We start from the raw sequence: 14,411 nt of genomic DNA, 5'->3' as shown, positions 1-14,411 counted from the left end.
CTGTCACACCCCTATCCCTGTCTCCTCGACAGCCAGCTAAATAAGCTGGGACGAGGGGCCTCAAAACATGTCAAGAGAGAGCAACTTTCAATGTTTAGAATGAATCATAATTAAAAATAGTCTATTCAAAGGCAAACTGAAGTTAAAGTCTCAGCGTTTAATTACATGGTTTGGGAAATGTATGCTGCTTGATCATATGTAACCTTAAATAAATGTCCTGATGAAGCTATGTAGGATCAAAATATAGCAGCAGCTTTTTTAACAGAGGGCTAACTCTAACCATTAGCTTGTAGCTTACAATATGTCTGACGAGAAATGCTCGGTGGAGAAGGTGAACGAGATGGAGGATGTAATAGCTCAGGTGGGCACTTCATCAACACAATGTCTACACACACAAACACACAAGTGCAGGCACCTGATGTTGGTGAAAACACTGACATCTGCTGGTAGAGAAATAATCATCTGATGCGTTATTGCTCTCTTTGTTTAAGATGGATAACCACACTCAGCAGGAGCTGGCTGAGCTGTTTGTGAGATACAACGTCAAGTCTCCCTCCACAGGAAACAACCTCACACCTCCAATCTCCTTCAACCTGATGTTTCAGACGTCCATTGGGCCAGGAGGCAATGTGCCTGGGTACTGACCAGCTTAAAACACCATCTGTCTCAAGCATCTCACATGTAAAAAGCATTTGCTATGTTGAAATTGTGTCAACTGATTGTTTCTGTGCAGCTATCTGAGGCCTGAAACAGCTCAGGGAATGTTCCTCAACTTCAAGCGTTTACTGGAGTCTAACCAGGGAAAACTGCCCTTTGCTGCTGCTCAGATAGGAAACTCCTTCAGGAATGAAATCTCTCCTCACTCTGGACTCTTCCGTGTTAGGCAGTCAGAAACTCCAGCTCCTCAACAGGAGTCACCTGCAGTTTAGAACAGTGAGACCTTTAAACTTCTTCTGCTTGCAGAGAGAGCACCGTGGCTGAGATTGAGCACTTTGTGGATCCAAAAGAGAAGGTCCACCCTAATTTCTCCAATGTGGCTGACCTGGAGGTCATGTTGTTCTCCTCGAAGGCTCAGACCAGCGGACAGTCCGCACAGATCATGAGGCTGGGTGATGCTGTGGAGCACATAGGGCATTTCATTTATCTTATTATTATGTGTGACTGTGTTTTTACTTAGTGCTGAAACAGGCCTGGTCTTATGTGGACATAGTTACTGATGGCCACCGACGAATGTTATAACCCTCATTTAACAGTATTAATGCAAGAGCAAACAGTAGGAATTTGAGGATTATATTATGAATGTAACACTATAAATTCCCAGTGTGTAACATAGAAATGTCTTTTGCATAATTGTGATTACATAATTACTATGTAATTTACTTTTATAGCCTGAACAAGGAACCTGATAATGCATTAAACTACAAGTATGAATTTACAAAACTGCTAGATTCTGTTTGGAAAATGTGTTTTAAAAAGTTGTTTGCCAATCAGATTGATTTAGCATTCTATTCAAATATTTTATATATTTGACAAAATAATGTGATAATAATATGTAAATACATTTAAGGACAAAAATGGCCCTTAATGTTTTCAGCATTCAATATTTGATGGACTTTCATCATGATGACATGTTTAAATCTTCTGTGTGTCTGCTGCTGGGAGTGATCAACAATTCCGTGCTGGGTTACTTCTTTGGAAGGATCTACCTGTATCTGATTAAAGTGGGGCTCTCCAAAGATAAGGTGCGCTTCCGTCAGCACATGGAAAACGAGATGGCTCACTACGCATGTGACTGTTGGGATGCAGAGTCCAAAACCTCCCATGTAAATCTTTTTTCTTTTATCCCCACCTATTATCTCAATAGTTTTAAACAATGGAGCCACATCTACATGTTTTATTCTTATATGTGGTTGTTTTTCTCTCTCAGGGTTGGATAGAAATTTTGGGCTGTGCAGATCGCTCCTGTTATGACCTCTAATGTCATTCCAGAGCCACCAAAGTCCCTCTAGTGGCAGAAAAGCCTTTGAAAGAACCAGTATCCTTCTGTTGATCCATCCAACAACCCTGACTATCAAAACACTAAATTATAGTTAGTTAATTTTAATTTCTATGTCACGCCAACACCAACATTTGGCCCATTACAAGAGGTGGCTAATTATCAAAAATCAAAATAATAAAACATCTTATAAAAATACATATACAAAACCAAAAGAAAACATTAACATCACTTACAACAATATATGTACTTCTCTATTAATCAAAACAATAGAATTATATATATTATTGTTTTAATAATGGTTTTAAGAATGTATTAGCCTTACACTGAAAAAAAGTACATTTAATAATTCTAAAATTCATGCTAAAATCATCCGTTTTTTCTTGTCTATCACTTTGAGGTTTAGATTATGCCATTTTGGAATATTACACTTGATTCCTCTGTTTTACTCCTTAACTTCTTTTGCACAAAGTAGTAAATTTCATTCAGTTTGAACCCAACAAAGGAGCCGTAGGGGTTGCCTACAAGAAAGATGCCAAGTTGGTCCTGGAGTACCTTGCTGTCCGTGACGAATGCTACATCAGTGATCAGGAGAAGCTTCTCAGTGACCCTGGGTAATTAATGGTCACTGCAGTGTACAATGTTGAAGAAATGTTACAACAAGTTTATTTTTTAATGTATTTATGATGATTTTTTTTTTTTTTTAATTTGGTGATGCTGTGTTCTTGTCTATAGGGAGTTCAGCTTTGAGACAGAGGGCAAAACGTTCAGACTGACCAAAGACATGGTCAGGTTGAAGAGGTTCCAGAAAACCTTGCATGGTAAGAGGTGACATGAAACCTGGCTTTGTAGCTGTAGAGTAGAACAGTGTGTTGTTCTTGTGGGAAAACAACCTTCTCTGTTTTCCCACAGTGGAGGAGATTGTTCCCAATGTAATTGAGCCCTCGTTTGGCATCGGCAGAATCGTGTACTCCATCTCCGAGCATTCGTTTCATATCCGCAAGGGAGATGATCAGAGGAAGGTAAGAAGGCTTCACACCGGGAATCAGATGTGCGTGAGAATCATATGCTTGTTTTGATTTTCACTGTTCCTTTTAATTGATGATTTTTTATTTCTTGTGCAGTATTTCAGCTTCCCTGCTACTGTAGCTCCATATAATTGTTCCATCCTGCCTTTGAGCCAAAACCAGGAGTTTATGCTATTTGTCTGCCAGTTGTGTGAGTATGATACTAACTTTTATATTTCAATTTAATTAAATTATTTAGTTAAAAGGAATAGTTTGAAATTTTGGGAAAATTCATTTACTTTCTTCATAAAAACAAATGAGATATAACATTTTAATCAGTGAGCTTCAGAGATGTTGGTAGGCAGATTTTGTCATCTTTGGACAGAACCAGGCAAGCTGTTTTCCCTTGTTTCCAGTCTTAATGCTAAGCTAAGCTAAATGACTGCTGGCTATGGCTTCATATTTAAGAGAACGATATGACAGTGATCTCTCAGCAAGAAAGTGAATAAGCGTATTCCCCAAAACGTAAACTATTTCTTTCGGTGTTTCAATGTTTTTATGAATATCTGATTTTTTTTGCCTCTGAAACTCATCTACTCAGTCTGTTTTCTCCTTTTTATTCTCTTATTGGCTGGAATGAGACAGTGGGGCCAGTCCTATAAACGCGAATGTCGTGTGACTGAGTGCTGATGAGTGCCATTGGTTGGTCGGCCGACTGTTGGAGTTTCCCCACTGGCCATTGGTCGTTCAAACTAAATTGGTGCAAATAGTTTCTATTGCGTCACTAGGGTGGCGTTTACAGGCGACTCTTTGGACAAACCTTAGCTGCTTCCTGTAGAGCAGAGTCGCAGGTATTTCCCCGTGAGCGTGAGGTCAGGCTTTCCCTCCACAGGTACCTCTCTCTATGTTTCTCATTCAGTTGCATGGCAGCTGACACAGACATGAATGAGCTTCTAACTTTCTGTCTGAGTGATCATTTTACAAGTAAATATAGCTGAAATCACAGCACAGCTGTTGTCTTTAACTTATGTGGATTTTGTCAGACCATGTCGCAGTTATAAAAATCAGGACTTTAACAGTGCAGAGCAGCAGCTTGGAAATGGATTGGAAGTGACTGCTGGTTAACATGTAGTATTAATGGGCTGCGTTTCAGTCACCATTTAATACTTGTTCCATTGTCTGAAAACAGTAACAGGTAAATGAGATTAGCTTTGTTGGGAAATCGGCTGTATTTAACTACTGTATATGTGAGCACAGAGAGTAGGAGAGAAGCAAACAGATAAAGGGCGGACTGGCCATATACTAAGTTTTGACCAAGTCTTGTTTCTCCTTTCAGCTGAGGCAATGACCAAAAACGGTTTGTCTCACAAGGTGGACGACTCCTCAGGATCCATTGGACGGCGCTACGCCAGGTCAGATGAGATCGGAGTGGCGTTTGGCATCACCATCGACTTTGACACAGTGAACAAGACGCCTCACACAGCCACTCTGAGAGACCGAGACTCAATGACGCAGATCAGGGCCAGGGTAGAACATTACATTACATTACATTAACTCATTTGGAAGATGCTTTTATACAATGTGACTTACAAGAGAGGGACAGCACTAAAGCTTCCGTACAGCAGGAGGCTTTGATGTAAGTGCTAAGTACTAGATCTACTCAAAAGAACAAGTGGGGTTTTTTTGTACTATTTTCCAAAAAAAAATTTGCAGGTCACTAGGATACCAGGGATGGTTCGAGAGCTGGCAAACGGCACCTTGACGTGGGCTGAGGTGGAGCGCAAGCACCCCATATTTGAAGGACAGGAGACAAGCAAGAAGGAGAAACCTAACTGGGACTCCTCTACTCTAAGCACAGGGACCATATTGTCAATAAAGATTTTGCATTTAGCTGTAATCATTTTTTGAAACAGAAGGTTTACTGGCTTAAAACGTGTGAGGTGTGAAAAATGAATATCTTTATGCAGACATATATTATCTATAAAGATCAAGTATGCAGCAGCATCTGGGGATTCAAATGAGTCACATCGACTGAAGGAATCCTACTCACAAATATGCTGGTGGGTTAACGCAGTCCTCTGTGGCCTCCTACCTAAAACAGTATTGTCACATCAGCATCTCTCTTTACAACTCCCTATGGATGTGGGGCATTGATACTATGAAAGCAGAAAACATACTGTATGTCTTGGTAGACTTTTCCGAATAAACCACATATGGCTCTTTTCATTGTGCAGACATGCATCCTGTTTTTTTATATTTAGGGTTGCTTTGTGTTTTCAGCTGTATTGTTGCCACTTCATCTCGCTGTATTGTATTTTGTGATACTGTCACTAGTCGGCACTGCGTGTTGTTGCACAGCTCGCACTTCATTATAGAATGTCAAGCATGGACGTTTGGCTACAGCTCAAAATTGCAACAGGCTTAGACCCTCCCAAAACAGATCTGGCAATCAGGATTATGGAAACTAGCCTTGAGAGAAAAGAGAGAGGAGGTCTTTTAATTTGAAAATGTTAAAATAATAACACAACATTTTTTAAGTGTGTCAAACAAGGACAAACCTAGTCAATCACAGTGCAGACATAAGAAAATGCAACAGATGGATTTTCATGGTAATTAATGCTCATTTGCATATAATTAGCTTAATTGTCTGATACTAAATGTGATTTACCTCAATGATAACAGACTATTCCGCACATAACAGACTTACTTTATAGCTTCATAAGTGTCTTTAGGTGGGTTAATCCTCTGCTGCATTATTTATGAATGTAGATTAACTTGTAAATTGCCAAGATCAGAGAACTAATAGACTCCTGATGTTGTCTGGCTTATAACTTATTATACTGGTTAAGCATTCCTTCTGTTCCGCCCCCTCTGGGTCAGTGGTCAAAGTATAAATACATCATGTCACCTTTAACTGTTGGCAGCTCCCTCTCAGGGAGTCAGAGGGACCCGCAGCGCAGCCTGTGCCCTGTGGATGCACAGCAGATATAAAACTTTATATTTTCTCATATGTTTTGTTCAGCATGATATTTTAATCTGCGCTTTCACCCCACTGAACAAATTGAAAAGGTTCCTTTTAAAACAACTTCTTCGGGCTCACAACTGCTGCGTTCAAGGTCAGTATCCCAACAGGTGCTGCAGAGGACAAACTGAAGTGTGTGACAGCGGACATCTCAACCAGACAGTGTGAAGAGAGAACAGGGAGATATTTTAATGTAGCTAATAGTTTATTTCATTCAGTGTTGGTGCTGTGTTCCCAAATCATGAATGAGTCTTGGCTGAGTTTGGTTTTTTACAAAGCAATATTTCATTCTTTTTCCAGTGTTGAGCATGCACAAAAGCTCCATAACAAATTCACTGGAGAGCAGTTTGTTTGGTTAAAAATAGCAGGCAGCTGCAGCTTGTTAGTGTCTTTACCTCACTGAGATTTAATCAGTGGAACTTTCACATTTGCCTTCCAGTGTTCTTTCCTTGATAAAAGCAAGTCAAGGCAGATAAAATTCCTAGCAAACCACAAGAGATGTAATTATTCTGCAAGGGTCTGATACTGGAGCTATCTCTTTAATGTCAAAGTGAACACAACTTCTTTTGGTACAGATGAAGATGAATCAATATAAAGCTATATCCAAGCTATACTGAATAGGCTAATATGAATACCATTTAGCTTGTTTATAGTATGAAAAAGTAACAATAGTGTACAAATCCTTCACTCAAATGTAGACAGTGGTGGAATGTAACTAAGTACATTCACTCAAGTACTGTACTGAAATACAATGTTAAATTTTATTCTGCTTTTTACTAGTACTCCACTAGATATCATTGTGCAAATATTGACCTTTTTACCCTACACTTATCTGACAGCTGTAGTTACTAGTTACTTTGCGGATCAAGTTTTTACATAGAAAACCTATGATGATTTAGGTTATGATACAATGTTACAGATTAAGCAAAGTTAAAATGAGAAGCACCTTGACCAACTACAACATGAAAATGCTGCTTTTCAGCTTTTCAGCATAATCATCGAATAATACAAAATACACTGGAATGAGCCATTGTGCTGCCTATTGAGTACTTTTACTTTTGATACCCAATCAAAAATAATCCATTACAAATAAAAGTCCTGAATTCAAAAGGTTACTTAATTAAAAGTACATAAGTGTTATCGGCAAAATGTACCTTATGTATCAAAAGTAAAAAGATACTCATCATGCAGAAACACTCCTTTAAGAATGTCTGGACTTATTAAAATTTTGGCTGCGGGACTTTTACTTGTGATGACAAGATCTAATTAACTAATATGCAGTTGAATAGTTTGCAAATTATTGCAAACTAACGTAATTTATGCCCTTATCTCAGGGTTTCATAATCTGCAAAATTAGAAGTATTTACATTCATCACATGAACATAAGTACAGTAAAAATCCAAAATCTCCCTAAAAAAAAAGGGGGGGGAATAAAAGTATAAAGTCTCACAGAAAGGAAATACTCATGTAAAGTACTAGTATTGGACCTCAAATGCTGCATTATATTATCACAGAAAGTAAATGTCTTTTGTTACTTCCCAACTCTAATAATAGCACATGACAGTGACCTAAACCAAGAATGACAAGACAAGAAGTGTATTTTTAGTCGCAGCCGGAATAGATGTCTCTCAATGTGTTGATAACCATAACGTGCCGTCTTTACTGATGTAGTCAGTGTGATCCAGAAGGTCAGGATGAGAGATGTACAGTAAACAGGCTGGGCCCTGACGCGCTGTGATGCCATGCAGTATCATTTCTGGGATAAAAGCTGTTTCAGTTGTACAGGCAAAGTGTTGACTGGTATGATGTTGTGTGTTCAGGAGCCTCCAGGGCTCCTCCTGTCTGTGTCACCATGGGGATCAAAGCTGCGCTTCCTAAATATGAGATCTATTTCTACAACTCGGTGCTGTGTCTGGCCATGTTGTGGGCCACCAGCTGGATCTTTGAGGTGTCCAGTTGTGAGTATGAGGAAACACACACACACACACACGCGCGCGCGCATGCGCACAGTACTATGTTATCATGCTCATGTAGAAGTACTCTTAATTCTCTGCTAATCAGTCTGGCCTGTACACAAATAAAAGTCAAAACCACTTGTGTTGAAAACTACACTAGTAAAAGTGCTAAAAATATCTTGAAGAGTACTTTAGAGCCCCACCGATACAAATTACTTTTTTTTATTTGAGTTAAAAAAAATGATATCAGCATATTATATATTAGAAATTTTTTTTTAAACATAAAGAAATTACATCAAAAATAATTTTTTTAGGGTTCCCCTAAGTTTGGTTAGTAAGGGCCCTGCGCAACCACAGGGTTTTCAGTGATAGCAGCTGATTAGACCTGTGCTCAGGTTGATGTTGAGTGGAGCTTTGTTGGGAATTTAAATGATGTTTGTGCCAGCCAGGTCTGGTTTCCTCTCCGTTTCACTTCAGGACTCAGAACTGCTCTTGCCGATGGAATTGACAGCTCTGTGCAGCACGTTAACACAAACAAGATAGTAAACAATGCAGACTACTGCACATATTTCACAGGGCTTTTCTTGGTTGTTTCCAAATGGGGGGGAAAAAAAAAAAAAAAAAGGTACTACATTGTCTCTGCCAACACTAAAAGCAGTCTGTACAACTCACGCCAAGAGGTATAATCAGGCAATTAAATGAACACACCTGTGTGGGTCCACCATAAATGTATACGACAGACATTTGAAACGGCATTCAGCTATCAGTAATTTTATTGCTTAAAGCTGTGCTTATCCTACTGTTAAAAAAATGTTTTCCATTAAAAAGAACTGTGGAACAAAGAAAAAGTAATTTCCATGGCAAGAGAACTACTTTCAGCTGCCAATTCAACAATGCAAAACGTCACTTTTCATATATGTGAAAATTACATTAGTGTGACACTACACCTGTCAGTGATGACGCAAAAGGATGATGATTCAAAAGTGTAAAAAATCTAAATTGACTGCTTACTAGAGAGTAAACCATTGAGAATACATAGGGAGCAGTGAATAAGTGAAGGAGGGAGTGATTTCAGATACATCCATAGTCTGCACGCAGGCCTAACAAGAGTTCTAATCCTGCTCTAATCAGGAAATTACATGATAAAACCTGTGTGTTTTTGTATGGTAATATTGTTTCAAAATTACGTCAAATATATCTTTAGCATTTCATTCTGCTGATACTGACATAACTGTAATGAACTATTAGGGGTATTATCCAAGATAGTAACCATGAATTCTTTATTAGAAAAATTTCTCACACACTTTGTTTTAGAAAAAATAAAATTCAAACCAGACTTGAATGAAAAATCATCCGAACTGTGACATAACAGCATGACTGTAGGCAGCCCTGTAAACTTTCCTTGTCTTTCCAAAAGTAAAAGAGCGCAATACATTATCAAGTCTACAATGCATCAGCAAATCAGTGCATTTGTTTACCCTGATGTAGACACTCAGTTGTGATCCTTAGGTAGAGACATACTTTGTAATATCTTACGCTTCATGTAATACAGGCACATACAGACAACACAATGTGAAGTATACATATAGGGGCACTGTCACTGTGTGGGGGTGACGAGTTGGAGCTATGCAGGCCACGCAGAGCAGATCAGATGTCAGTTTTAATACAACAGTACCGAAGAAGAAAATGGGCCCTGTGTTGGCCCTGCATATTATGTGTTTCGCTGTCACTGTAACAAAAGTTTCACATATACACTCAAGGACTGGAAGATTAAAATAAAAGACAAAATAATACATCAAGTGACAGAAAATGTAAATGTATGTGTGCTGATATGAGATATCATCATATACTAAGTTTGTTTCTTGTGTTGCAGTTTTACCATCAAATTTTATTTTGACAAGACGAGTGAATACAATAGAGTTAAGAGCCAAATTTCATTCGTTCTTTGTCTTTAAAAAAAAAAAAAAATCTACGATAGATTCTTCTCAGCCTCTTTTTTCTTGTCTTGTCACAGCCAATGAAAACAGAAAGACGTTCAAAACCAGTGTGAAACCAGGGTGGTACTACTTTGGGAGGAAAATGGTGAGAGAACGTTCATAGTATATTAAGGTAATTGTCATTGATGCACATTTGTTGTTTCTAATTTTTACTTTCTGCTCACCGCTCCGCAGGATACAGCTGATTTCGAGTGGGTGATGTGGTTTTCCACATTCAGAGAGCACATCCTGTTTGCTCTTTCGGGTCACGTGCTGTTTGCCAAAATCTGCTCCATGCTGGCTCCACAGGTGCTTCTAATGAACTGAATAATTGATTAATTTATTGAGCTCCTCTAGGAAAAGTAACGCAGTAAAAGAGGTAAAGGACTCAGGTTTGATGATCTGAGCAAAGTAACAAGCCACTATGAAATGAGGTGGAAGAAACATTCGATGACTTTAGCTCTCACAATGCTTGGTGACATTTAAGAAATCCACTCTGTCACAATTTATTTTTACAACATTGCACAGAAGCTTTTTCTATCAATAGCTAAACAGCAGATGATGAATGGGGGCAGCTGGAACAAAAAAAAAAATGAGTGAGAGCCAAGTGGAGGGATGACTGTATAGGAAGAATGAAACAGACAGGGAGCAATAAATAGAAATGCAGCTCTATACTTAGCAAGATCAGTTATGTCAGTTTGGTTTGTTTAAACACCATTAGACCATATGCCTGCCATGTGTCAGCAAAGTCTCAGGATGAAAGTCCATCCTCAAGTATAGATTTTATCAAATCTGTCACTTTGTGTACACTGTATACAAATGAAACCAACAAGATGGCCTCATGATAAACACACCACCAGAGGGCAATTTTTGTTTCTTGTAGTTATAAACAGACTGTAAACAGTTCTTATTTTCTGGTACATTTTGGAGTAATTTGACAATTCTAAAGCCAGACACAAGCTGCATCATTAGATTGACTTTTAGACATGTGATCTCGTGGTAACACTATTTTTCTCTCTCACAGTACAGGTCCTTGGTGTACATGGTGTATGGAATCTTGGCTGTGTGGACCAGTATGGGCTGGACCTATGTCACCCTCATCCTGTCCCACTGTATCCTGCTCTACAGCATCTCCTTAGTGAAAATCCGCTGGCTTTGCTTTGTCACTGGTCTTTGTACGCTCGCTACACTCAAGTGTCAACCCTTCGTGTCCTGGCAGGTAAACTGCTGCCTACATATTAGGAGGAGTGATTACTTATTTCTCTTTTACTCTTTATTTTCTATCGCCATACAGGCTGGATTTGTGGAGGGGGACTTTGAGCTGCGTCATGTTCTCTTCTATGGAGGTTGTGGGTTTACGATCATGCGCTGTATGAGCTTTGCTCTGGAGAATTGTGAAAGGAGAGATGGAAACTATAACATCCTGGAACTGCTCAAGTACAACTTCTACCTCCCCTTCTTCTATTTTGGGCCCATCATGACCTTTGATAAATTTTATGTTCAAGTAAGTCAAACTAGGGTCTTATTATTCATCCCAGTCATTCAGCAGCTCTGTTTTATTTGTTACCCCTTAAAATAAAGCAATGTTTACTTATGGTCCAAGGTCACCCAAGTGGGAGTTTTTCCTATTTGATTTGAATATTTTAGAGGTCTTAAGAGGTAAAACTAACTAGAAATTCAGAAGAAAAAGATAAGGTGAAAGAAACTTTTGTCATAAATGTGTTTTTCCTAATTTCCTGTCCTGTTAATTATCTTGCAATCCCTTGGATGGCCCTCAACCCCAGGTTGGGAGCCTCTGTCCTAGAGGATGCTTTGATGTGTTTGAGATGTGGTAGTCATCTAAAATTGACAGGTTCTCTTATGGTCAAGCCATCACAACATACTGGAGGACATAATTTAAAAAACATAAGAATAAATTAATGGAAATGGGTTACCCCATCTGCCTTGTTCATATGAAGGATAGACTCAGCAGTCCATACAGATTTCATACATGTATATCTGCATTAACACCAAACTCAATCTGATTTTTAATGTATACTTACAGTGCCCTTCATGAGCTGCAGAGTAGCTGTGCAGAGGTTGTGTATCTATGCTCGCATGGTATTTGAGACACGTGTCTGCTGCCCCCTGCAGGCCAACAAGTCTGACCTGACCAGGAAAGAGCGGGAGATGTGGAATATCACTCTGCATGGCCTCATCCACCTGGGGGTCATCATTGTAGTGGACGTCCTCTTCCATTTCATGTACATTCTCACCATCCCCACCGACATGAAGCTGCTGAGACACCTCTCCGACTGGGCTCTAGGTCAGGGCTACCCCCCGGAAATACCTACATTCCATGTTTTGACTGATTTTTAATGCTGTGGTGTGTTAATTGCAGCAGTTTTTTGACAGTTTTGGCGCAAAGTAACATGTTCTACCTACTGTTAACTGTGCATTTTTTCCAGTGGGTCTAGCTTACTTTAACTTGGTGTATGACTGGGTAAAAGTAGCTATCATGTTTGGAGTCATCAGCACAATATCCAGACTGGATCATCTAGACCCTCCCAAGCCACCAAAATGTATCACTCTGCTTTATGTGTTTGCCGAAACGTGAGTTGAGTTTACACAGCTTGATCACAAGTGGTTCATTACACTCATGATATAATACTGATATAATACTACACCTGATCTTGACTTTTTCACTTTTTGTAGCCACTTTGACAGAGGAATCAATGACTGGCTGTGCAAGTGAGTCTTTCAGAGAGACCGATAAATTAATTCTTATTATTCCTGTTAAAATTTATAGCTTTTGATGCTTTCATTTTCAACAGGTATGTGTATGATTACCTGGGTGGAAAGCATGAGAATGTGGTGGAGGAGCTGGTGGCTACATTGTGCACCTTCGGCGTTACCATCCTCTGGCTGGGACCCTGCGAGGTGGTGCTGGTCTGGGCTTTCTTTAACTGTTTTGGCCTGAACTTTGAGCTGTGGAGTGCCAAGTTCTTTTCCATGGAGCCTTTTGCTTCTTTTGAGGTTGGATTACATTTTCATTCCAGAATACTGACATAAAATTCCTTTTATTTATCAATTTTTATTTTTTTTTTTTTTTACAGATGGCAATGTCAGAAGCAATGTCTCGCAGGATCAGAGCCATCTTCAATACTTTTAACTTCTGGAGTATTGTTTTGTACAACATCGTGACACTGAACAGTTTGGAATTTGCCAAGTTGGTTGCCAAACGGCTGCTTCTCAAAGGTGATTTAGTTTTCTTTTCTTTTTTAGATTGAAGATTGTTAAATTTTTTCACTAACTCTGTTAGTAATGAAGTTGGACATTTCCTTACCTTCTCAGGCTTCCCTGTAACCACCATCATCGTCATGTTTATGACCTACTGCCTGATCCAAGTGATTAAGGAGCGAGAGAGGAGGCAGGCCCTTATCGATGATCCCGATCCTCTTCCTCCTGCTCCCCCTCCAAACACCACCAGTGCTCCAGATGCACCTGCCGCTGCTCAGCCAGTCTTAGATCCCAACAAGGAAAAAGCCGAGTAGATATTTGAAGTTCACCTAGCAGTTCAGATAATTAAGGATGTAGCATCCAACAGTAGTATTGCCAGTCTAGATTTTATAATGTAACTTTTGAACGGATGCTCTACTTCTGCTGATGTTGAAGCACTAAATGTAAATATGTTTATCATCATTAAACTGTATTTATACCTAATAGTGAGAAAATCAATCTTAACAAAAGACAATCATATTTGATTTATTATATAATGTACTGTCTAGTACCCTATGAGAATGGATAGTTGAAAAAAGTTACTCTTAAACTGTTTAACAACACTGTAGGGAAGTTAAAACTAAATTTCATTTTTCTGAAACCTCTGCCTTTACTGTTAAAGCAAAAAATAAACTGCAAAGATTTGTTCAAAGCGTCATGTTTTGTGTCTTTGTGGGGTATCTTAGCGTGGGATTGAGAATCAAAATGTTTTAATAGTTTGACATTGTGCTTATTTTGTGTTTTTGGTGAGAGTTGGATGATATATCAATATTAAGCTAAAGCCAGCAACTGGTTGTTTGTTGGCTAGCGTTGCTATGCTAGCACATTCCCAAACGTGAATCAAACTATTCCTTTGACAGAAAGGCTGCTTTACAAACTGGGGGTGTGGACTTCGCAGAATGTGAGCATTTACCAGGTAGAGAGGGTCTAATCAAAGACACTTTCAAGTTGTATTATGGTATAGTATTTTTGCAGCTTGACCAATTCTGTCCTGCAAAGTCAAAACACAGTAACTACATATTCGGTCAAAATTGGGTTAACATTTGTTTTACATATATATCAAATACCATTATGCCATAGACATGTATAATTTCAGAGAAAATTGTATGTAAAGTTTGCACAACCAGAAAAAAGAGCTAAAAACCACACTGCTAGCTCGTGACATAGCTACAGCTAGCCTTAGCTAAAGCTAAATTT

General features: G+C 39.0%; 2 protein-coding genes across 2 annotated transcripts; both read left to right on the top strand.

Annotated features, from left to right (window-relative positions):
- The first annotated feature begins 36 nt into the window (after positions 1–36).
- On the top strand, positions 37–5,157 carry LOC120789977 (glycine--tRNA ligase-like). The gene is given in 12 exon segments (XM_040127205.1): positions 37–361; positions 492–637; positions 734–883; positions 964–1,125; positions 1,658–1,823; positions 1,928–2,045; positions 2,469–2,610; positions 2,732–2,817; positions 2,909–3,018; positions 3,121–3,214; positions 4,340–4,530; positions 4,717–5,157. Coding segments are annotated over 12 exon segments (1,620 nt in total). The 5' UTR covers positions 37–301; the 3' UTR covers positions 4,912–5,157.
- Positions 5,158–5,942: 785 nt separating this feature from the next.
- hhatlb (hedgehog acyltransferase like, b) lies at positions 5,943–13,849 on the top strand. Its single transcript, XM_040127113.1, has 12 exons — positions 5,943–6,119; positions 7,846–7,983; positions 9,995–10,062; positions 10,152–10,265; positions 10,981–11,175; positions 11,251–11,460; positions 12,090–12,261; positions 12,404–12,548; positions 12,651–12,686; positions 12,770–12,971; positions 13,052–13,193; positions 13,290–13,849. Exons 1-12 carry the CDS (start codon positions 5,978–5,980, stop codon positions 13,487–13,489), a joined length of 1,764 nt encoding a protein of 587 aa, XP_039983047.1. The 5' UTR covers positions 5,943–5,977; the 3' UTR covers positions 13,490–13,849.
- The last annotated feature ends 562 nt before the right edge of the window (positions 13,850–14,411 follow it).

The sequence above is a fragment of the Xiphias gladius genome, chromosome 5 (genome assembly GCF_016859285.1).
Source record: "Xiphias gladius isolate SHS-SW01 ecotype Sanya breed wild chromosome 5, ASM1685928v1, whole genome shotgun sequence".
In the NCBI taxonomy this organism is placed as follows: Eukaryota; Metazoa; Chordata; class Actinopteri; order Istiophoriformes; family Xiphiidae; genus Xiphias; species Xiphias gladius.
This window is presented reverse-complemented; position numbering and strand designations above follow the sequence as displayed.